The following is a 23,945-nucleotide window of genomic DNA, read 5'->3' as shown; positions in this document are numbered from 1 at the left end:
CCTGGTTCTGCAGCTGAGGCTGCTTGTGTGTGTGTGTGTGTGTGTGTGTGTGTGTGTGTGTGTGTGTGTGTGTGTGTGCCACGAGGCTCTAGCTTGGCACAGTCCAAACCCCTCTCCCCTGGCAGTGCAGCCGCCAACCTTCCTCCCCCGCTTCCCCCGACCTTCCCTGACTGCCCAGAACCAACGGGTTAATTAGATAACGGAGCCTTTGTCCCTCCTCCTCCTCCTCCTCCTCCCCCCGCTCCCCACCAGCATCAGTATTCCGCTCGCGTCCACGGGACTCTCGGCTGCTCTCGGCGGCTGCCGCACCGTCCGAGCGGGGGCCGGGCCGGGCCGGGGCCTGGGGGGGTGGGTGGGGGGAGCGGCGGGGCCGCGGCGGAGGCGGGCGGCGGCCAGGCTGGCAGGCGGCGAGCGCGGAGCGCGGGCGGGCGGCGGGCCGGGCGGGGGCGGAGCCGCGACCCCGAGGACGCCCCCGGCCCAGGCCCCGCGCCCCGAGCGGACCCCGCGGGGCATGCCGCCCCTCGCCGGGAGCCCGGAGCCCGCGGTGAGTCCGAGCGCGGCGCGCAGGGATGAGGCAGGACAGGGCTGGGGCCGGGATGGATGGGGACGCGGATCCAGGATGGGGCTGGACGGGATGGAGACGCAGACCCGGGATGCGGGCCGGGACCTGGACCGGCGCCGCAGGCGGGGCGACCGCAGCTGGCTGCCCGGCTGCGGCCCGGGGCGGGAGTCCGCTCCCCCACGCCCTCCTCCCCGCCGCCGGGGGGCGTGCGGGCGATGGGGAGGGGGAGAGGCGGGCACGGGGTTTCCTTGGTGACCGCGCCTGGCAGGAGCGGTTGCCGTGGCAACCGGGGAGAACCGGGGAGTTTGGGAAGTGAACATGGGAAAGCCAAGAGGGGGTGATTGGAGAGGGAGGAGTCCTCAGATCCCACTCCCCATCAACGATCTTCCTCTCTCTGACTGCGCGTCCCGCCCCTCCCTACGCTCAGGACCCTCTTTCCTTGACCCGCATCGGGCCCCATGCTGCGGTCCTCGCACAGTCTCCCTGGAACCCCGGCTCGCTCGGGGACCTCCCCAGTCACTGTCGGCCTTCCTCACACCTGTTCTTCCAGGGCCTTCTAACTACACTTCCCCTTATCTGGCCCATCTATGACCGAGACTCTCCCCTAGACGTCCTATCCCTCCGCCCTCCTTCCTGGAGACCTAACTGGGCCTGCGATCCTCTATTAGCGGGGGAGGGGGAGGCCACCCCCTGGCCGAGCTAGCCGGGAGGGGGAAGTTGAGTGAGGGTGGAGGGGAGGAGGAGGGAGGGAGCGCCCTCCCCGCTGGAAGGAGAGAAAGAAGGAGGGAGGGGGTGGGGAGGGAGCGAGCTGGGCTCTGCACTGCCGTGTGACTAGAAATTGTAATCGCAGAGAAAGGAAGAGAGGCAGAGCTGGGAGAGGGACCACGGACGAGGCAGGCCTCAGGACAGACAGACAGACAGATGAAACCTGACTGAGCCAGGCTTCCGGCAATGACAGGGGACAGTGGAGGAAGAGGACAGACAGACAAGGAAGGGGTCTAGTGGTCCTCGGCGGCGAGGCAAGACAGAGTTGGGGAGCTGGGGAGAGGGGCAGAAGCTGGGTCTTCAAGTGGACAGAAAGGAAGCAGGTGTGGGGGCACTGAAGTGGGGGCCCAGGACCGGAGGAGGCAAGGGCTTGCTCGTGTGGTGGTCAAGAGAAGAAGGCCGGGTTCCCCTAGAGGGTGGGAAGGGCGACAGACGAGGGGGGGGGTGCAGGGAGACCCAAGAAGCCCCTGCGCCCCCCCCCAGCACAAGCTCAGCGGGAAGCAGTAGGAAGCTGGGGTGGCAGGGCCTGGCTTGGGCAACCGCAGACATGTGGAGGGGGGGCCTGGGGCACAGAAAGGAGGCCGTCGCAAGCCAAGCTACCAGGGTGAGTGTCCCTCAGTGTGTGCACTGGGAGCCGGGAGACAAGGACAAGGAGATGGAGGCAGGAGAGGCGGGAGGGAAGGAGGGGGCCGCTGCAGAAGCCCTGATGGGTGTGCACTGGCAGTGTTGGTGGGGGAGGAGACCTGGGTGCTGGCCTGGGGGATGGTGGGTTCGGTGAGCACCGCACCAGATCCTTGGCTTAGAGGGTATGGGCTGGCCATCGCCAGAGTCTCATGAAGTGGGGACATTGACCCAGGGCGGACTGAGGAGAAGACTCACTGGCCACATGTGTGGGAACAAAGACCCCATAGCCCCTGCTGGGACAGGCCAGTGCGGTGGCAGGGCCTGGTGGCCAGCCCTGAGGCAGGGGGCCTCTGTCTGTGTCCGGTCGGTCAGCTATCTCAGCTCAGTCTCTCCTCACGCCTCTGCCTCTCTGCTTCTGTCTGTCTCCGTTCCTGGGTCCACCTCTCCATCTTTGTCTCTTTTTTCGTCCATTTCTGTTTCTGCCTCACTGTCACACAGTCTCTGTCATGGTCTCTGTCTATCTCTGTCCTGGTTTTTGCCTTTGTCTTTTTTTTTTTTCCTATCTCTGCTCTGTCCCCATGCCTCTTACATCTCTGTCACTGCCTCCTGGTCTGTCTCTCATTGTCTCTCCCTATCTCTGTCTCCATCTCTGTCTCTGTCTCCATTTCCTGCCCTCACACACACAGTGGCACACACATTTCTATCTGGGTTAAAATCTTGGAGGCTGCAGAAGTGTGTGTGTGTGTGTGTGTGTGTGTGTGTGTGTGTGTGTGTGTGCGCGCGCGCGCGCGCGCACTCATGCGCACCTGCATGGGGAGGGGGGCAGCCCTGTATCCATGGATTGGAGAGGCCATGTGCGAGGGTGTGTCTGTCCCTGCTGTTTGTGTGAGTGGGTGGGTATCATGTTTATGGGGACCCCCCTTCCTGTCTCATGGAGACTCTACATGTGTGAGCACTCGGGGGACACTGTGTGGAGGGGGACATTGGTGAGTCCTGAGGCCAATACCCCTTTGCCACCCAGTGGGCCTTGAGATGGCCTGGCACACACTCCAGCAGCTTCTGCCTTCCACAGGCAGAGCGGCTGAGGCATAGGAAGGGTGCCCACTGTGCTGGCTGCAGGTACTGCCCTCCCTGCCCGCCATTTGGATAGCCTGAGTCCTTCCCAACTGGGGCTCAAGAAAGCAGGGGACAGGCTGAAAGGGTGCAGTGATGCGACTTCCCATTCTGCAGACCGAAACATGGGGGTCCCTACTGCCCCTCCCCACTCCGTCAGCTCCCTCAGCCCCCATCCTGCGCCAGTGGCTGGCACAGATCCGGCCACAGGCCGCGTTCTCGCAGAGCACCTGCAATCTTGAGGCACAGGGGGCACTGCTGTGGTCTCCAACTCTGCTGCCACAGGGTGAGGGTGCCTTGCAGCCTCCCACCTTCTCCCAGAAGCCCAACCACCTCCTGGCCTCTCTCAATTTCCTCTCCTCCAAGTCTAGGACAGGGTAGGGCCTGAGAGGAGGGAGGGGGGACCCAGGGGTAGGAAGGAGGGGGATACAGACCTTTTCAGGAATAAAAACCCATCCAGGCTGGTGCTGTGACACCTAGGAGGAGATATGTAGGGAAGGGGTGGAGGGGTGGAGGCTGACCCCAGGGGACCTGCTTGGGTGTGATGGGAGTTGGTTAGCTTTGTGCTTCACCCTGGCAGTCTTTGCCTCACTGTCTGTCTGTCCCTCCATCTCTCCAAACTTACCTGTCGAACTGAAATCAATGCAAAGACACCGTTTAATTTTTTTAGAGCCTTGGAGATGGAGCCAAGGTCCTTGCACACACTGGGAATGGGCTCCACCACTCAGCCACATGTTGCCTTTTTAGTTTTGAGCAAGGTCTCATTGCCCAAGCTAGCCTGGAACTTTCAGTGTTCCTGCCTCTGCATCCTGAGCCTCTGAGAAGGCAGCCCTGCATCCCCAGGCTTGGTAACACCTAAGTTTGAATCTAGCTGACTTTGTTATTTACTGACCAAGTGACCTTGGGCGCAAATGTCCTCTCTCGGCCTCAGTTATCCTTTCTGCAGAATGGCCCAGGAGAAGATGAGCCCCGAACAGGCAGGCCAGGTCCCTAAACCTTTGGTTCTGAGCAGGGGTGAGGGCTTCTGGCAGAGTTTCGCGGGTGAATCAAGGCAACCTGAGTCCCTGACGCTTACTGACCACCACCATCTCTCCTCCCACAGCCCCCCAGCGTGCCCTCAGAGTGTGAACATTGAGGATGGCGCAAGCCCACACCCGTGGCTCCACGTGCCCCCTGCTGCCTCCTGGTAGGATGTCCTGGCCCCACGGGGCACTCCTGCTCCTGTGGCTCTTCTCCCCACCCCTGGGGGCCGGCGGGGGCGGTGTGGCTGTGACCTCAGCCGCTGGAGGAGGCTCCCCGCCAGCCACCTCCTGCCCAGCAGCCTGCTCCTGCAGCAACCAGGCCAGCCGGGTGATCTGCACGCGGAGGGAGCTGGCCGAGGTGCCTGCCAGCATCCCTGTCAACACCCGCTACCTGAACCTGCAAGAGAACAGCATCCAGGTGAGCCCGCCTCCGTCGCTGGTTGGCCGGTGGGTCAGAGCACAAAGGATGTAAGCCTCTGCCTGCCTTCCCATCCCTCTCATCCCGGAGTTCTTGGCGCCTGCGCATCAGCTCCTCGTGTTGTCCTGCCCACCCTTGCGATGTATTTCCAGCCTGTGTGCGTTTTCCTGGGGTGTCTGCCACGCCCTCACACCACAGGACAGGGTGCCTTGAGGTGGTCTGGAGAGGCTCTTCCACCTCACCCTTGCTGTTGTTGGCCCGAGATGGCATCTCCCAGCAAGATTCAATACCTTTTTCATTCTGGTCCTGGGGAGCTAGCTGGACGAATGATGGGGACCCAGGGGCCGAGGGTATAGGGCTGGCACTGGCATAGGAGTTAGTAGGGTCTGCGGATGACTTTAGCTGTCTTTCTTTGGTACTCAGCTGCCCCATACGCTGGGGCTAGGTCTGTGCTGGTGGCCGAGGGGACTGTTGGGCGCTGCCTGCCTCCCACCCCTGTGGGGTGACATTGGGACCTGAGGTTGAGGTGGAGCTATCCCAAGTGCTGCAGAGGGCTCCAGCGCCCTGGCCGCCTCCTTCCAAACATCTGCAGCCTTCTCGGATGCCCGGCTCACCAGAGTGAGCCCTTTGTTGTTGCCTGTTTCTTGGGGTTTGTTTTGCTTTTCTTATTTGCTTGCTTGCTTGCTTGAGATAAGGTCAGGGTCTCACTCTGCACCTCCAACTGGTTTGGAAGTCTTTCCATAGCTCAGGCTGACCTTACACCTGCTCTGTAGCCCAGATTGTCCCAAACTCACAGTGACTCTCTTGCTTCAGTCTCCTGTGTGCTAGGATTACAGTTATGAACCATCATACTTGGCTGAAGGCCACCATTTTAAAAGCATCTAGTCAATTCCAAATCCTCATGCAGACTGCTTTGTACCCATTTCATACAGATGAGAGAGAGGAGGGCACCCTCACAGAAGGTCCTAGACACCCCCCCCCCCAGTCCTCAGCAGAGGGGTCAGTGTCCCACATAACTCTCCTGGAGAGCTAGACTCTGGGAAGAATGGAAGCGGGGGGGGGGGGGGGCTTTCTAAGTGGCTGGGAAGCAAGGCTAGGTGAACCAGAGAAACTTGAGACCCAGTGCCACCACCCAGGGCACCTGGGGCTATCTCTGTCTCTCCAAGCCCACCTCACCAGCTGCCTCCTTGAACAGTCCATAAATCACCATTTCTGCTAGTTGGCTGTAAGTCTGCACCCACATCCCTGCAGCTGCAGCCTCTGCTGGGCTGTCTATGCCCCTCACTAAGGGAAGACCCTTTGCCACAACATGGACATCATCAAAGGTTGAAGTATCACAATAGAAATCAGAACATTCTCATTTGTCACCATTTAGGGGCTCTGCATTCCATTGTAGAAGTTACTGGTCTTCCATGAAAGCTGAGATCCAGAGCCGTGAGTCTAGTCCCCCTCAAGGACCCGCCTTCCAGGAGGCAGGAGCAAGCGATGTAATGCTGGCTTGGCATGGCGCTGTGCACCTAGCATCCATCCTAGGAGGATAACCATGAAAGCCACCCTGAGCTACATAGTGAGTTCCAGACCAGCCTGGGCCACAGAGAGACCATATGTCAAATCCAACCAACGAACCAGCACACAACAAAAGAAAAAAAAATCATGGTTTTAATTATCCATGTTTTTTAAAAAAAATCATCACATCCCACCACCCAGATATAAATAACTCCTGTTTACATTTGTTTTCATACCTTTCTGGGCTTATGTAAATGCATCTTTTAATTATTTATTACAGAATGAATACAAATTAATTCAGGAAAACTAGAAAATACACTTAGATAAACACGCAGAGACAGAAGCTACTCACAGGCCCACAGGCTCAGATAGCTCTCCTTCCCATCTGGAGTTCCCAAGCCGACGACCCAGCATGTGTACACTCAGGGTCCTGCCTAGCAGGAGGGCCCTTTGCTTGTGTGTGTGTGTGTGTGTGTGTGTGTGTGTGTGTGTGTGTGTGTGTGTGTGTGTGTGTGTGTGTGTGTGTGTGTGTGTGTGGTGTTTACGTGCAGGTGGAAGCCACAGGTAGATGTCAGGTGTCTTTCATGATCACGCTCCACCCTCTTTTGGAGGAGGGTCTCTCTCTGAACTGGAGGGCACAGATCACTAGGCTGACTGGCCAGCAAGCCTCAGGGATCCTCCTGTCTTCCTTCCCAGCACTGGGGTTACAGCCGTGCACCACCATGCCTGGCTTTTCCATTGATGCTGGAGCTCGAATGCTGCACCTCCTACGTGTGCATCAATCACTTTTTCCCTCAGCCATGGTGGCCTCAGCCTGCTTTCTTTCCAGAATCCAGAGCCACAGTGTTTAATGCTGTCCTGGGGTTGGGTTTTGGCACCTCGTGGTGCAGCCAGGAGCGTTTTCTCAGCTGTCATTGCTGGGCTTTTGTTTTGCAGTATTGGGAAGGGAACTCAAGGCCTCCAACATGCCAGGCAGGTGTTCTACCGCTAAGCCACAGCCACCCCAAACACACGGGGGCAGGGGGGTGTTCTAGGAAGGGGCTCTACCACTGGCCATGTCCCAGCCCTCTTTCCACTTTTTGTTTTGAGACAGGTTTTCACTCAGTTGCCCAGGCTGGCCTTGAACCTACTCTATAACCCAGGCACCCTGTAGGCTTGTCATCTCCCTGCCTCTTGCCTATTTGAGGACCTGAGATGCCAGGCCTGTGCCACTAGATTTGGCTTGGTTTATTGTTTTTGAGATAGAATCTCAGTATATGTCCCAAGCTGGCCTTGAACTCTGTCTCCAAAGTGCTGAGACTAAATGCATAAACCAAGAGGCCTAGTGCCTAGTGCGGTTTGTTGAAAGCATAGTATTCCTGTCATCAAGAAGAGACTAGTTAAATGGCTGAGTGCCCAAGCTCTGGGGTTATTATACTCATTACAAACATCAGCAGAGAGGCTGGGCAGGTGGGCATATGGCTCCAGCCAGGAGTGCTTTTGCTCACCTTGCTTTTGGGTCTCAGGGCGGTGACAGCAAGCACGAAAGAAGAAAGACTCACTGCTCAGTTGCAAGTGGAGACGTCCGTGCCACATCTCCCCGTTGCTCCAGACTCAGCCCTTCTAGTCTGTTCCTAGACGTGTGCACGCTGGGTCAGAGTTCAAGATCAGAGAAGCACTACCCAGGGGTGTCATTTGATCACACCCTAGCCCTGTGCACACAGGCGTGCATTTGCACACTTGAACACACATTCTCAACAGACCATCCTTGGAGACCACACACACACACACACACACACACACACACACACACACACACACACCCTTGGCTAATCACCTGCCTTCACAAGTCCCAGATGCACTTCTGCCATTCCCTGCCGCCTCCTCAGCTGTGAGCAGTAGGCACTCAGCAGACATCTGAGGGCAGGTGGAGGCTGGACCCAGAACTCTGCCCTCTACTGAGCAGGGTCCCTGTGCCCACAGTGCTCTCCCGTGAGAACCTGCATGGTTGAGAGTCCCAGCACCTGCTGCCACTTAGCCTGGGAGTACTCTGCTTAGTGGGGGCCGAGAGAAAGAACCACACTGGGCACTGGAGGGACTCTAAGGATACTGACAGGGTTCCCTCCAAAACGTGACCTCTGCGGTTGTGTGGGTGGGTGGCAGGGAAAGCCTCCACCACAGGGCAGGGCAGTGAGTGGCTCTTCTCACTTGATTTTGTTTTTGGTTGGTATGTGGTGCTGAGGGTGGAGCATTTCCTTTTCCTTTTTTTTTTTTTTTTTTTTTTTTTTTTGAGCTGAGGTTCGAACCCAGGGCCTTGTGCTTACTAGGCGAACGCTCTACCACTGAGCTACATCCCCAACCTGTATTTCCTTTTTCTTAAATCGGCAGTTCCCCGGTGCTCCCCAGTTGTCCGGCTAGTCTGGACCTCACAACCTAACACAACTTGCAGCCCCAGGCCTACTCTGGCCCACTGACAGATCACCAGGCCCTGGAGAAGTTGGAGTGTGGGAAGCAGATGTTGGACAGCTACCCCTCCATTCCCTCATCTTCTCTGGAAGCTGCTCCACCTGGCTGGGCTCCTTACCACAACATCCTTCCTCCCTAACCCATCCCCATCTCCCCCTGGCCCACAACCACCCTCAGATGTTCATGGTGGTCTCTGCCTTCCTGCCACCGCGTACATGTGTGTGGGTGTGCATGTGTGGGTGTGTGCGCGCGTGTGTCTGTGTGTATGCAATGCATGCATTGTGTCTGTTTAGTTTATGCAAATAAAACTACTGTGGAGCTGGTTCTTTGTCCCATGTTCCCTCAGCCATGGCGTCTCTCCCATCACCCTAACTGCTTCAGGACCCCTTGCTGGCCCACCTACCCACTCCCTTGCTACAAAATCACACTTGGGGACTCCTGTGGGAGTCTCTTCTCTTCTCAGTTTGTGTGCTTGCATGCATGTTGGTGTGTGAGTGTGTGTGTGTGTGTGTGTGTGTGTGTGTCTGTCTGTCTGTCTGTCTGTCTGTGTGGTCAGAGTCCCACCCTGGGTGTTATTCACCGGGATCTGTCTACCTCACTTTTGAGACAGGATCCTCATGGTCCTGGAACTCATCAAATCAGCTAGGCTAGCTACCCAGCCAGCCCCAAGGATCCACCCGTCTCCATTTCGCTGTGCTGAGATCACTATTGTTAGCCACACACCTAGTTCTTCATGCAAGTGCTGGGCACTGAGCTTAGTCCTTGTGCGTGCATTCACTCTCCTGGGCCCTGCAGATGTATTTCTGGGGGAATTGCTGCTCTTAGGCTATGTGTACACCTAACTTAGCAAAGTGCCACCATCACTACAGAGGCTGTGGTGCATTCCTCCCCACCCACCACTGGAAGGAAGACAAGGTTCAAAGACTTCCCTGTGAAGATGGCCTAGCATCCCACACTGCTATCCCATGCTCCCACCTTGGATACTGCACAGCTGTAGCTGGGGGGTGGGATTTCCCCACACTCCCTCTGTAGATTCCACATAGGTTATTTACAATGAGTTTTTAAAGAAGTTCATGGGACACTTCAAATGCCCCATATATGACACCAAATGGTTAGCAAGGTGTGGGCTACATAACTGACACCCCAGCATTCAGAATGTTGAGGCAGGAGGTTTGCCAGGAGTTTAAGGCTAATGTGGGCTTCATAGTGAGACTCTATCTCAATATTACTGAGCTCTCAAAAAATACAAGGAGGAACAACAAATGATCCCATAGTGTTAATATTTTAAAACTTCACAAGGAGTGGGGTTGGAGACATGGACCAGCTGTTGGGAACACTGACTTGGGTTCAGTTCCCAGCACCCATATAGTGTCTGACAACCTCCCAACTTTGATGTCCTTTTCTGACCTCTGAGGGCATCAGGCACACATGGTACAAATACATATATGTAGGCAAAACACATATATGCATAAAAATTTTTATTTTATATCCATTAGTATTTTACCTACATTCATATCTGTGTGAGGGTGTTAGATCCCCTGGAACTGAAATTATACATTGTTGTGAGCTGCCATGTGGGTGCTGGGAATTGAACCTGGGTCCTCTGGAAGAGCAGTCTGTGCTCTTAACCACTGACTCATCTCTCCAGCCCCCATAAAAAAATTTTAGTTAAAAAAAATTTAAAGGGTTGTTCTTGCAGAGGACCCAGGTTCAGGACCCAGCACCCACACAGCAGCTCACAACCACATGAAACTCCAATTCCATGGGGATTTGAAAACCTCTTCTTGCCTTTGTGGGCACTAAACATGTGATGTACATACATACACCCAGGCAAAAACCACACACCTAATAATAAATACATCTTTTCTTTTCTTTTGCTCTTGTTTTTTGAGACAGGGTTTCTCTGTGTAGCTCTGGCTGTCCTGAAACTCCCTCTAGAGACCAGGCTGGCCTCGAACTCACAGAGATCCGCCTGCCTCTGCATGCGCCACCACCACCCAGCTATAAATAAATCTTTTAAAGAAACATTTCGCAAGGAATACACAAAGATACTACCCATGCTTCTCTCACAAGGTAGCTCTTTGTGGAATTTAACTTCGCCAATGAAGTTTTGTTTTCTAAATATTTGTCTATGGAAGGCCTTCGATACTTTCTGTAATCAGGACAAGTGAACAGAAGTAGCAGATGCAAAGGTAGCAGAGGCCTGGCTTCACCGCGACTCAGGAGGCTGAGGCAGCCTGGGAGACTTTTTAAAGATATTTCTCAAAATAAAATGTAAAAAGTGGGTGGGGTAGAGGTGAGCAGTAGAGCCCCTGCTATAGATAAGGAGGCTGAGGCTAAAGTTTGCACCTGGATGGCCACCTCCTTCCCGCCCACCCGTCTGAGGAGCTTGGGGAAGGGCCACACACCTGCCTTCTTCAACTGAGCTGTTTGCTGGCTCAGGGTTTTTGGTTTTTGGTTTTGGTTTTTTGCTTTTTCTTATTTGAGGTAAGGTCTCATTTATCGAAGGCCGGCCTTGAACTCACTGCATTGTAGAAGATGGCCTTGAACTCCTGATCCTCCTGCCTCCACCTCCCCAAGGCTAGATGACACAGGAAAGTGCCACCACACGTAGTTTATGTGGTGCATGCTCCTTGAACTCTCCACCAGCTAAGCTACAAGCCCCACCCTGACGTGTGTGTGTGTGTGTGTGTGTGTGTGTGTGTGTGTGTGTGTGTGTGTTCATGCATGTGTGGAGGCCAGAGGACAGCTTCAGACACCATTTCTCAGGAAGTAGCCATGTCCTGTGAGGAGGTCTCTCACTGGCTTGGTGCTCAGCTGTCAGGCCAGGCTATCCAGGTAGTGAGCTCCTGGCATCCCCGTCCTGAAGGACAGACACCTGTCGTCACATCTGGCTTTTGATGTGGGTTCTGGGAGTCCAACTCTGGACCTGCTGCCAACTGGGCAAGTATTTCACCAGCTGTACCTGGCCTAGGGGCGTGTGGGGGGGGGCACGCTCATGCGCACGCATGTCCAAGAGAGGGAGGACAAAGAGGGGAGTTGTTTATCTTCTTTGTGCATGTGGTGAGAATATGAACATTTTGTTGGCAACTGGGAAATACACATTTTCAAGAGGGCTTGCATCTTGCATGTGTGTGTGCTCATGCACATGCCTATAAGCAGCCAGGGGCTGCAGTGCAGGTGTGAAGGTCAGGGGCACACTTGGACCTCTTTCCGCTCGGTCTAGGGCAGGTCTCTGTTGTAAGCACTGAGTGCACAGTGGTCTGAGCACTTCCTTGTCCAGCTTTGTGTGGGTTCTGGGAGTCTGAACTCAGAGCCTCAAACCTGCACAGTGTGTACTGCCAGAGGGCAGTGGTGAGGCAGAGTTCTACTCTATAGCCCAGGCTGGCCTGCAAGTTCCCATAATCCTCTTGCATGCTGGGACTACAACTGGGAGACAACATGTCCTTCCTCTGACCTCAGTCCCATCCCTATCCATCCCATGCCCTGACCCTAAAACACTGTGACAAAGAGGTCCTTCAGAGCTCAGGCACCTTCTTCCTCCCACAGCTCAGCTGCCCATCAGTTCCCATGTCTCCGTATCTAGAGACATATACGGTTCACTTGCAGCTTCAGGGACATTATGGAAACCACCCAGACCTCAACTTCATCCTGGGCAAAGTGAGGATAACAGGCCCCTCTGTCAGAGCTACTGAAAAGTTTGGGGGCTTGGGAGTGGAGGTGTGGCTAGGGTGGTAGAGCGCTCACTGAGAGAATGTGGCACTTACAGTACCAGCATGGTGTAAAACAAGGCCATGGTGGCCCACACATCTTCTCCCATCACCCCATGTACAGCCATCACACTGAACATGCAGAGCTGTTGTGGCCTCTGCGCCCCGGGGCCACCTAGTCCTCACTTGGGCAGACTAAGGCTCTGAGACTTCACCTCTGTGATTGAAGTGGAGGCTGGGAGTCATCTTTCCCAGGAGAGGAAGGGAGGAGGCCGCCAGCCCTGCCAGCCCTTACTTAGGACAGCCAGAGCACAGAAGCCTAGGAGAGCGGACAGCAGTCAGGAGGGGTCAGCGCTCAGCTTTCTCAGCAACACAGCTCCTCACACTCACTAGTTCATGTGCAAGGGAACGCCAGGCCCTGGCCAGAGGAAGGAAGGAGGGAGGCCAGTCCTGGCCTGGGGGACTCAGTGGCCAAACCAATGCCTGGCCTCAGCCATGTGCTAGCCACTGAAGAAGTCCCTGAGGAAAAGGAAGGCACCTTATCCAAGGACAAGGGACAAACATGGAAGCCACCGGCAAACAGCTAGTCTGCTCTGCTTTTGATGTGTGTGTGTGTAGGTGTGTGGTTTTATATATGTATGGGGAGGGGTGTGTGTGTGTGTGTGTGTAGGTGTGTGGTATGTGTGGTGTGTGTGTATGTGTGGTGTGGTATGTGTGGGTGTGTGTGTGGTATGTTGTGTGTGTGTGTGTATGTGTGTGGTTTTTGTGTATGTATGGGGAGGGGTGTGTGGTGGGGTGTGGTGTGTGTGTGTGTGTGTGTGTGTGGTGTGTGTGGTGTGTCTGTTGTGTGTGGGTGTGGTATGTGTGCATGTGGGTGTGGTATGTTGTGTGTGTGTGTGTGTGTATGTGTGTGGTTTTGTGTATGTATGGGGAGGGGTGTGTGTGGGTGTGTGTGTGTAGGTGTGTGGTATGTTGTGTGTGGTGTGTGTGTATGTGTGTGGTGTGGTATGTGTGCATGTGTGTGTGTGTGTGTGTTGTGTGTGTGTGTGTATGTGTGTGGTTTTCTGTATGTATGGGGAGGGGTGTGTGTGTGGGTGTGTGGTATGTGTGCATGTGTGTGTGTGTGTGTGTGTGTGGTGTGTGGTGTGTGTGTGTGTGTGGTGTGGTATGTGTGCATGTGTGTGTGTGGTATGTTGTGTGTGTGTGTGTATGTGTGTGGTTTTGTGTATGTATGGGGAGGGGTGTGTGTGGGTGTGTGTGTGTAGGTGTGTGGTATGTTGTGTGTGGTGTGTGTGTATGTGTGTGGTGTGGTATGTGTGCATGTGTGTGTGTGTGTGGTATGTTGTGTGTGTGTGTGTGTGTATGTGTGTGGTTTTGTGTATGTATGGGGAGGGGTGTGTGTGTGGGTGTGTGGTATGTGTGCATGTGTGTGTGTGTGTGTGTGTGTGTGGTGTGTGGTGTGTCTGTATGTGTGTGGTGTGGTATGTGTGCATGTTTGTGTGTGTGTGGTATGTTGTGTGTGGTGTGTGTGTATGTGTGTGGTGTGGTATGTGTGCGTGTGTGGTTTTGTGTATGTATGGGGTGTGTTGTATGTGGGGTGTGTGTGTGTGTGTATGCATGGTGTGTATGTGGTGTGTTGTATGTGTGTGTGTGTGTGTGTTGTGTGTGTGTGTGTGTGTGTATGTGGTGTGTTGTATGTGGTGTGTGTGTGTGTGTTGTATGTGGTGTGTGTGTGTGTATGTGGTGTGTGTGTGTGTGTGTGTGTGTGTGTTGTATGTGGTGTGTTGTATGTGGTGTGGGTGTGTATGCATGTGTGTGTGTGTGTTGTATGTGGTGTGTGTGTGTGCGTGTGCGCGCACGCGTATGGAGGCCAGAGGTTGGCATCAAGTGTCTTCCTTGCCCCTCACCTTTTTTAGCTGAAGCTCACTTGTTAGGCTACATTGGCTGGCTATCCAGCCCCAGGAATCGGCCTGCCTCCATCTCCCAGTGTTGGGGTTCAGATGTATACCATGCACCCAGACTCCTATGTGGGTTCTGGAGGTCAAATTCAGGATATCAAGCTTGCATAGCCAACACTTATCTGAGTCAGCCATATCTCCTGTCCAAGTATCTTTTAAACTTGAAAATAAAAAATTGTGTCATAAAAAACAAAACAACCATAACCCTCATAAGCTTGCTCAACTTTTTTCCCTGGCTGCATTACATTCAGGACGTATGAAAACAATTTATCTTAATAGCATTAGGATGAAAGTCCACTTAATCATTTTCCTACCACAGTTAAATTTTTAATAAAGGATCTCCTGACAGTTTGTTTTCTTAAGAGCCCCGGCAGAACAGTGTGATTCGCTCCACTCCAGCACTGGTTACAGACTGCCGCAGACATGCTCAGTGCCCTCAGGAGGCCAGGCCCCCCGACATGAGTGACCCCCTCGGTCCTCTCTCTGGCAAGGAGCCAGGCGAGGATCAGCACATGTTGCTAAAGGACTAAGGGGATGGATGTGGCCAGCTGGGGTCTGTCACCCCAGACACTGGGCCTCCCTGTCTCCTGTGTCACCGCAATATTGGGCAAGAGATTGAAGGCTCCCTGCTCCAAGAGTCGGTCGCCATGGTGTTTGTCAATTGTGTTAGGGTCCCTAGAGGAACACAACTGACTGAATGGATGGGGATGTGCCCCAAGGCCACGGTCACGGCCAATCTTGGTTGTCAACTTGACACTTGGAATGGCTGGGCACAACTGTGAGGGATTTTTTTTTTTCATATTAAATAAATTGAGCCTGGCATGGCTGATAGGAAGTCACAACATGTCCACACTGTTGGGCTTTCCCGGCGGACAGCCTAGTTATTTCCGGTTCAAAATAGCCATTTCCAGGTCAGAACATCTCGCGTGGCTAGGACTCTGTGGCTTTACATGGTTGTGTAAAGCGCGTGCGGCCATGTAATCTACACGCATGCGTGGAGTAGCCACATGCGGTCCTGTACGCATGCGCAGCCCACTCTTTAAAAAGCCGGCGCCATGTTGCACAGGTCTCTCTCTCCTCTCCTCTCTCCCCTCCTCTCCCCTCTCCTCTCTCTCCTCTCTCTCCTCTCTCCTCACTCACTGTGTGTGCTTCACACAGGCTGTCACGTCTCTTTCTATCCTATATTAGTAAACAGCTCTTCTGTGGATTTGTCGTGTTCACGACATGTTCCTCGCGGGGTAAGAGCGCCACTAAATATAAATAACTAACAATGGCAGCTCATGCCTTTAATCCCAGCACTGGGGAGGCAGAGATAGGCAGATCTCTGTGAGTTCCAGGCCAGCCCGGTCTACACAAGTGAGTTCCAGGACAGTCAAGGATATACAGCGAAACCCTGTCTCAAAAACAAAAAACAAAAACAAAACCAGAAAAATTAAATATTTTAAAGTGGGAAGATCCACTCCTAATCTGGACCTTTGAAGTGGGAAGATTCACTTTAATCCACATCTTCTGAGGTTACACCTTCTGGTCTAGAGTGTTTCAGATGGTGTTGGGGTACTGAGGCCCATCACCCAAGCAGGCTGGGAGCTCCACAGTTACACCATAATGGGTGGTTAATTATCCTGCTACAGGCTCTGCAAGGTCAGGACTGTGTCTGTCCTGTCCACATCCATCCCCAAGGCCCAGAACGACATGGACATTCAGACCTCAGAGATCCATAAACCAGCATGGTGGCGCTTGCCTGGGCTTCCAGGGCAACTGGAGCTGTATGGCAACCCCATCTCAAAAGGTGTCAAGGGCAGAGGGAGGCTGGCATTGTAGCTCAGCTGGTATAGTAGTGCTGGCCTACTACATATGAGGCCCTGGGTTTGATCTTCATGGGGCAGACCTGTAATCCCAGCATGTGGGAGATGGAGACAGGAGAGTTGAAGTTCAAGCCATCCTTGGCCACTTAAGGAGATTAAGGCCAGCCTAGCCAAAAGGAAGGGAGAAGAAAGGAAGGCTGAAAGAAGGGAGGGAGGGAGGGAGGGAGGGAAGAAAGGAAGGAGTCTTATGAAGAGATCAGCACCTGCAACTGTGTGGCCAGGTAGGCCCTACAGCTCACACAGCACAGGACACCCCTAAGCCTTGCTCCCTTGGCTTGGGTGGTCAGCAGCAGATGTGGCCAGGCCTCCAGAAGAAGGCAAGTTTGAGTCCTGATTCTGAGAGGAGACAGGACAACTGACTTTGCTCTTTAGATCCTTGTATCCCTTCGTGTATGGGTGGGAACAGGATGTGGCTGACCAGCCCTATGACAGGATTTCCAACTGCAGCCTGAGAGCCATCACACACACACACACACACACACACACACACACACACACACACACACACACACACACTCACTCACTCACCTTGCTGGGGCCCCTTAGGATGGCTCTTTGCTTTAGATACAGAAGTAGGATCAGCCTTGTATTGTTTGGGAAGGGAAGAAAGGAATCAATAGCTGTGCTCTTAAGGCATGCCTGTTCCGATTTAAGGTTGTTGCAGGGAGGTATAAACATGTCATTCCACCACTCAAGAGACTGAGGCAGGAGACTTAGAAGCCAGCCCAGACTACATGATAAGATGTCTGTCTAACAACAACAACAACCTAAGAAAAAGGTTGTGTGTCTTAGTCAGTGTTCTATAGCTGTGAAGAGACACCGTGACCACAGCAACTCTTACAAAGGAAAGCATTTAATTGGGGCTGGCTTACAGTCCATTGTTACCATGGCAGGGGGACATGGCAGCATGCAGGCAGATATGGTGCAGGAGAGGCAGCTGAGAGTTCTGCATCCCAGTCAGCAGGAAGAGAGAAGGAAACACTGGGCCTGGCCTGAGCGTTTGAAACCCCAATGCCCACCTGAGGTGACACACTTCCTTCAACAAAGCCACACCTCCTGATCCCTCAAGTAGCACCACTCCCTAAGGCCAAGATTCAAATATATGAGCCTATGGGATACATTCCTATTGAAACCACTTTCATGTTTTAAGATACGCACTAGAGAGAAGAGACCTTCTATAAATTCTAAAGCAGTGGAGGGTAGATGGGATGAGAAGAAATCCACTCCATAGGAGGTGAGAAAGGATAGGTGCAAACATCAGGGAGTGATTCCTGTGAGTTCACACTTGCAATAAAAGCAAATAAGCTAAGCTTTCTACCAAAAGGCAGGGACTTCAGGGTAAGGTTGGGACTGAGTTCCTGGAGTGATGACTGCCTAGCATTCATGAAGCCCTGAGTTCAATCCCCAGCCAGCCCCGAGTAAACCAGGTGTGGTAGCACTCTCTTGGAATCCCAGCACTTGGGAGGTGGAGATAGGAAGATCAGGAGTTCAAGGTCTTTCTTGGCTACATCGTAAGTTTGATGACCTTGCCTAAAACTCACAATCCTGCTTCCTTGAACTCACAGCAACTCTCCTGCCTCAGCTTCCCAAGTACTGGGATGGCAGGCATCAGCACGCTCTGATTTGGTCACTGAGGGCTGGCATTGTCACTCATGCTGAACGATCAGCAGGCAGTCCCCCAGCACACCTGGGTGCAGTCTAGCACGGGTCTGTATTGGTGACTTTCTTTTCTCATTTTTTCCCCCTGGAGCTGAGGACCGAACCCAGGGCCTGTGCTTGCTAGGCAAGCACTCTACCACTGAGCTAAATCCCATCCCCTTCTTTTCTCATTGTTATATCAGAATATCTGACAAAAGCAACTTCAGGGGAGAAGGGCTTATTTTGGCTCATGTTCTGGGTGGGGCCCTCCACACTCGGGTGGGTCTTCCACTTCTATGAACCCAATCTAGAAACCCCTTGACAGGTGTACCTAGAGTCTTGTGTCCTAGTGAATCTAGATCCTGTTAAGCTGACAATATTACTCATCACAAGGCCTCACTCTGTTTTATCTGACCACTGCACACAGAACCTCACATATAATATGCAAGTACTCTACCACTGAGCCACACCCCCAGCTTCTGACGGGGGATTCCAGACAAGGGCCTTACCTCTAAGCCACATCCCAGCCTCTTGCTAGGGGATTCTAGGCAGGGGCTGTACTACTGAATCATGCTCCCAGGCCCTCTCTGGGAGAGCCTAGGGAGGTTCACTACCCCTCACTGGATTAAACATGTATTATTAGGTCCAAGCTTCATTATTTCCTGGTCTCTGGACCCACATTGTCTGGAACATTCAGATGTGGGCTTTACTAATCTCCTAACATTTCTCAATCCAATCATTGATTGAACATTAATTGGGATTGGTGACTCCATCACACACCTGTATTCCTGGCTACTCAGGAGGCCAAAACAGGAGGCTTGGCTCCAGGTCAAGGCCAGCCTGAGCTACAAAGTCACAAAAACACTTGAAAGTTTAAAGTTTAATCATCTATATAATTTTGTACACATAAAAAAGGAGATTGAGGCTGGAGAGATGCCTGCACACTTAAGAGCACTTGCTGCCCTTGCAGAGAACCTGGGTTCAGTTCCCAGCATCTAGTTCCAAGGGTCCCAATGCCCTCTTCTGGCCTCTGTGGGTACCACACACATGGTGCACATACACACCTGCAGGCAAACACTCCTACACACAAAATACTTTTCAAAGAAGGAAAAAGGGTATGAATGGATGTGTGTTGAATGGCTAAATACTTTTTTCCAGACTTTCCTTTCCTTGCTATTTTTCCTTACAAGGAAGACAGGTGACTCCCATCAACAGGTAAACAAGGCTTACAGATGCTTGTTCTGTTTGCAGTTCTGACTTGGTGCCAGCCAGGCTTGGTCCAGGGGACCAGATAATGTGCCTTGAGGAGCCTCTTCCCTCCACAGCCCCTCTCTCTGTCCCCGATACTTGAAATCTCAGTCCAGGCTCCAACCACTTAACCTACCACAGTGAGTGGGACTTGCTGAGTTTTCTTCCTCCTCTTCTTCTTCTTCTTCTTCTTCTTCCTTCTTCTTTTCTTCTTCTTCTTCTTCTCTCCTTCTTCTTCTTCTTCTTCTTCTTCTTCTTCTTCTTCTTCTTCTTCTTCTTCTTTCTTCTTCTTCTTCTTCTTCTTCTTCTTCTTCTTCTTCTTCTTCTTCTTCTTCTTCTTCTTCTTCTTTTCTTCTTTCTTCTTCTTCTTTTCTTCTTCTTCTTCTTCTTCTTCTTCTTCTTCTTCTTCTTCTTCTTCTTCTTTCTTCTTCTTCTTCTTCTTCTTCTTCTTTTTAAATTTATTTATTTATTATTATGTATACAGTGCACACGTATCCCTACAGGCCAGAAGAGGTCACCAGATCTCATTACAGATGGTTGTGAACCACCATGTGGTTGCTGGGAATTGAACTCAGGACCTCTGGAAGAGCAGCCAGTGCTCTTAACCTCTGAGCCAGCTCTCCAGGCCCTGAGTTTTCTTCTTAAGGACGAGAGTGAAGGCAGAGTGAGACTGCTCTCACTGCATAGTCCATGGTGACCTCAACTCACAATAATCCTCCTGCCTCAGACTCCTGAGTGCTGGGACTAATTCTATGTGTGAGTCACCACACTCTGCTCTCACTTTCCCCTAAAACCACAGCACCTCCATGGACCAGCAAAGTGCCCAGGTTTTTCACTGTCCTCGTGAAATGTGCTTGTGGCTCAGTGGCAAAGCACCCACATAACACAAATGAGGAGCTGGGGCTGGGGCTCTGTGATCAGATGAATCTGAGAGCCTCCAGGCCATGGGTCCCCCAGCACCAAGAAAGAGTGGGTGTCCCAGACAGGAGTTCCATGAGGGGATGATTACAAACTCACTCTGCTGCAGGGGGTAGCCCTGTGCTCTAAACCCAGGGCCCAGGCTAATGTGAGTGACACAACCACATGGTCACCTCACACCCATGGGGGATACACCAGGACATCCTCCAGAGCAGGCAACCCTGATCCTGGCATGGAAGGGCTGGGAAGTTGACCATGAGAGGAAGTAGCTAGCGCTTGGAGGCTGAAGGAAGAGCACAGACACAGGCTTGGAGGCAGGAGTGAGTTTGCAGTCCCGGGGAGCTTCTTGGGCCATGTGAGAGAGAGAGAGAGAGAGCACAAAAGAAGGAGGAAGAAGATGGCAATGGGCTGCTGGAAGCCAGGGCCGTGGCTCTTCAGGGGATCTTGGCTAGGATGCAGGTGATAGAGTGCCTGCTCCTCATGCAGAAAGTCCAGGGCTCCAGCCCCAGCCCTGCATAAATCACATGTTGATGAATGCCTGTAACCTCTACATCCAGTAATACTACCAGGTAAGTGGAGGCAGGAGGATTTGGAATTCAAGTTATCACATCCTGTGAATTCAAGGCCAGCCTAGGCTACATGAGACCCTGTCTCAATTTTTTTTTTTTTTTAAGTTTGTTTGGGACATCACTGTCCCTGTCATGTAGGTGTGCAGCTTGTTGGGGTAGGAGAATACTGTCGCAAAGCTGTGAGTTTGGGAAGTGACAGTCTGTGTGTGGGTCTAAACACCTTTGCAGGGTATGGTGGGGGAATGCTGGGGGGGTGGAGCTGGGGATAGGGATGGAGAGGAGGGGACATAGAGAGTGGAAACACTGAGGGTGGGGGTCGGGCTTCAGGGTTGATGCCCTTGAGCTGTCTTCTGCAGGTGGCGTGCTAATGAAGGCTTTGGGTTAGTAGGTCAGGGTTCCACTCCCCAGGAGGGAGTGCTCTCCGATCCATTGTGAGGATCCTGAGGTGAGGAGAAGTCAGAGCTCAAAGAACTCCAACAGCCTAAGGCATGTGCACGGTCTCTTCTCAGCTAACTGCCTCTGCCCCCTTCCTCTCCTGAGGGATTTGACCCTGGACAATGGTCAGGTGACAGGTCCCACAGTCAGAAAGGGGAGGCAGTGCTAGGGGAGGACTGTGCTGTTCATTCCCTCCACAGCCTCGATTTCTGTATCTGTCCATAAAAACAGACAGCAAGAGGGAGGCAGGCCCACCCAGCTCAGCACCCAGAAAGCCATGTGGAGAGCCTCCTCTCCTCCTTTTGGAAGCAGAGAAATTATAGGGCTGTTGGAGGGTGAGTGGCAGGCGTGTGTGGAAAGCATCATGGGGCAGAAGAAGCATGAGTGAGTCAGGCATGGAGGCAAAGGCTCGACTTCCCAGTTAGTCGGAAGCCTGAAGTACCAAGATCAAGTTTGAGGCCAGTCTCAGGAACTTAATGAGACCCTGTCTCCAAAGGAAAGGTAAAAAGACAGCTGGAGATGAAGGTTAATGGTAGAAGACCTGCCTAGACTCCCCCAGTGAGGGGCTGGACATGGCTCACTGACAGAGCACCCGCCTGCCTAGAGTCCCCCAATAAGGGGCTGAGGCGTGGCTCCGTGTAGGTCACCTACTTAAAGTCCTCGGTGAGGGCTCTTCAGTGGCTCAGTCAAAGAGGCCTCTCCGAGGCCCTGGGCCTTGTCCTTAGCACCACATACTGACCACTGAGTCTCATCCTCCTGCTGTGAACTGGAAGTCCTGCAGCTCCCAGGCTTGTCAGATGCACTGACGCTAGTCTCCCCGCAGGTGATCCGCACAGACACATTCAAGCACCTCAGGCACCTGGAGATCCTGCAGCTGAGCAAGAACCTGGTGCGCAAGATTGAGGTGGGCGCATTCAATGGGCTGCCTAGTCTCAACACACTGGAACTCTTCGACAACCGGCTGACCACGGTGCCCACACAGGCCTTCGAGTACTTGTCCAAGCTCCGGGAGCTGTGGCTGCGTAACAACCCCATCGAAAGCATCCCATCCTATGCCTTCAACCGCGTGCCCTCACTGCGCCGCCTGGACCTGGGCGAGCTCAAGCGGCTGGAGTACATATCGGAGGCGGCTTTCGAGGGTCTGGTGAACCTGCGCTACCTCAATCTGGGCATGTGCAACCTAAAGGACATCCCCAACCTCACAGCGCTTGTGCGCCTGGAGGAGTTGGAGCTGTCAGGGAACCGGCTGGACCTAATTCGCCCCGGCTCTTTCCAGGGCCTCACCAGCCTGCGCAAGCTGTGGCTGATGCATGCCCAAGTGGCCACCATCGAGCGGAATGCCTTTGACGACCTCAAGTCGCTGGAGGAACTAAACCTGTCCCACAACAACCTGATGTCGCTGCCACACGACCTTTTCACGCCCCTGCACCGCCTAGAGCGCGTCCACCTAAACCACAACCCCTGGCACTGCAACTGTGATGTGCTGTGGCTCAGCTGGTGGCTAAAGGAAACAGTGCCCAGCAACACCACATGCTGCGCACGCTGCCACGCGCCCGCTGGCCTCAAGGGCCGCTACATCGGTGAGCTGGACCAGTCACACTTCACCTGCTACGCCCCGGTCATCGTGGAGCCACCAACAGACCTCAATGTTACCGAGGGTATGGCGGCCGAGCTCAAGTGTCGCACAGGCACATCCATGACCTCTGTCAACTGGCTGACACCTAATGGCACGCTCATGACGCATGGTTCCTACCGCGTGCGCATCTCAGTCCTGCACGATGGCACGCTCAACTTCACCAATGTCACCGTGCAAGACACGGGCCAATACACGTGCATGGTGACAAACTCGGCCGGCAACACCACTGCCTCGGCCACGCTTAATGTGTCGGCTGTGGACCCCGTGGCCGCAGGGGGGGCTGGGGGCGGGGGCCCTGGGGGTGGGGGCGGTGCAGGGGGCGCGGGCGGCTACACCTACTTCACCACGGTGACCGTGGAAACGCTGGAGACACAGCCTGGTGAGGAGTCGCAGCAGCCCCGGGGTACGGAAAAGGAGCCCCCAGGGCCCACGACCGATGGTGCATGGGGCGGTGGCCGGCCTGATGCCGCAGCCCCGGCCTCTGCGTCCACCACGGCGCCGGCCCCACGCTCCTCGCGGCCCACGGAGAAGGCGTTCACGGTGCCCATCACGGACGTGACGGAGAACGCGCTTAAGGACCTGGACGACGTCATGAAGACCACCAAAATAATCATCGGCTGCTTCGTGGCCATCACCTTCATGGCTGCTGTGATGCTGGTGGCCTTCTACAAGCTGCGCAAGCAGCACCAGCTGCACAAGCACCACGGGCCCACGCGCACTGTGGAGATCATCAATGTGGAGGACGAACTTCCCGCTGCCTCCGCTGTGTCGGTGGCCGCGGCCGCCGCTGTGGCCGGTGGCGCGGGGGTGGGCGGGGACAGCCACCTGGCCCTTCCGGCGCTGGAGCGAGACCACCTCAACCATCACCACTACGTGGCGGCCGCCTTCAAGGCACACTATGGCGGCAATCCAGGAGGCGGGTGCGGGGCCAAGGGCCCCGGCCTCAACTCCATCCACGAACCTCTGCTCTTCAAGAGCGGCTCCAAGGAGAACGTGCAAGAGACACAAATCTAAACCTGGGCGCGCAGGGATGCAGGACATCGGCCGGGGATGCTCCTGCTTGCCGCGCTGCCCGGCGGCGCCCGACATCCTGCAACAGGAAAGGACATGGAGATCAGGAGAGGTGGCCCAGCCCTCCACCTTGCCGTATCCTCTGCCCACCTGCCCTGCCCGCCACCTTCCAGGGGAGAGGAGCTTCTTCGAGGGGTACCCTTTCCCCTCATTCCAACTCTCCTTTTATGGCTCTTTCTTTTTTCTTTCTTTCTTTGCAGTTTGACGCCTGTCCTTCCCTCCTACTCCTCCACCCTCAAAACACAAGAGACAGACAACTTCACCAGAGCCCAGGGGGCAACTCCGACAATGTCCCCAACAGCGAGCTCCACTCGCGGCCCTGGCCGGCCCCACCCGCCCCACAGACTCTTTTGATACTGAAGGGAGGTTTGCGTCAATCACTACCTGCTCTGTAATTACTTTAAAAAAAAAAAAAAAAAAAAAAAAAAACAAAAAACAAAAA

General features: G+C 53.9%; 1 protein-coding gene across 2 annotated transcripts; it reads left to right on the top strand.

The window, feature by feature from the left end:
* Positions 1-397: 397 nt before the first annotated feature.
* On the top strand, positions 398-23,945 carry Lrrc4b (leucine rich repeat containing 4B). Of its 2 annotated transcripts, none has more exons than XM_036180599.1 (3): positions 398-544; positions 4,167-4,504; positions 21,620-23,945. In XM_036180599.1, exons 2-3 carry the CDS (start codon positions 4,202-4,204, stop codon positions 23,444-23,446), a joined length of 2,130 nt encoding a protein of 709 aa, XP_036036492.1. In that variant the 5' UTR covers positions 398-544; positions 4,167-4,201; the 3' UTR covers positions 23,447-23,945. The 2 variants fall into 2 exon arrangements, with proteins under 2 accessions (XP_036036492.1, XP_036036484.1); XM_036180591.1 differs by lacking the exon at positions 398-544 and adding an exon at positions 1,367-1,931 and having other exon boundaries at positions 21,620-23,920.

Source organism: Onychomys torridus, chromosome 1, assembly GCF_903995425.1.
Source record: "Onychomys torridus chromosome 1, mOncTor1.1, whole genome shotgun sequence".
Lineage (NCBI taxonomy): Eukaryota > Metazoa > Chordata > Mammalia > Rodentia > Cricetidae > Onychomys > Onychomys torridus.
This window is presented reverse-complemented; position numbering and strand designations above follow the sequence as displayed.

Excerpts from the sequence above, each read along its gene's own strand:
- Lrrc4b (XM_036180599.1), top strand. The coding sequence starts at position 4,202 with ATGGCGCAAGCCCACACCCGTGGCTCCACGTGCCCCCTGCTGCCTCCT. Across the intron at positions 4,505-21,619 it reads TGCAAGAGAACAGCATCCAG|GTGATCCGCACAGACACATT; the intron begins GTGAGCCCGCCT and ends GTCTCCCCGCAG.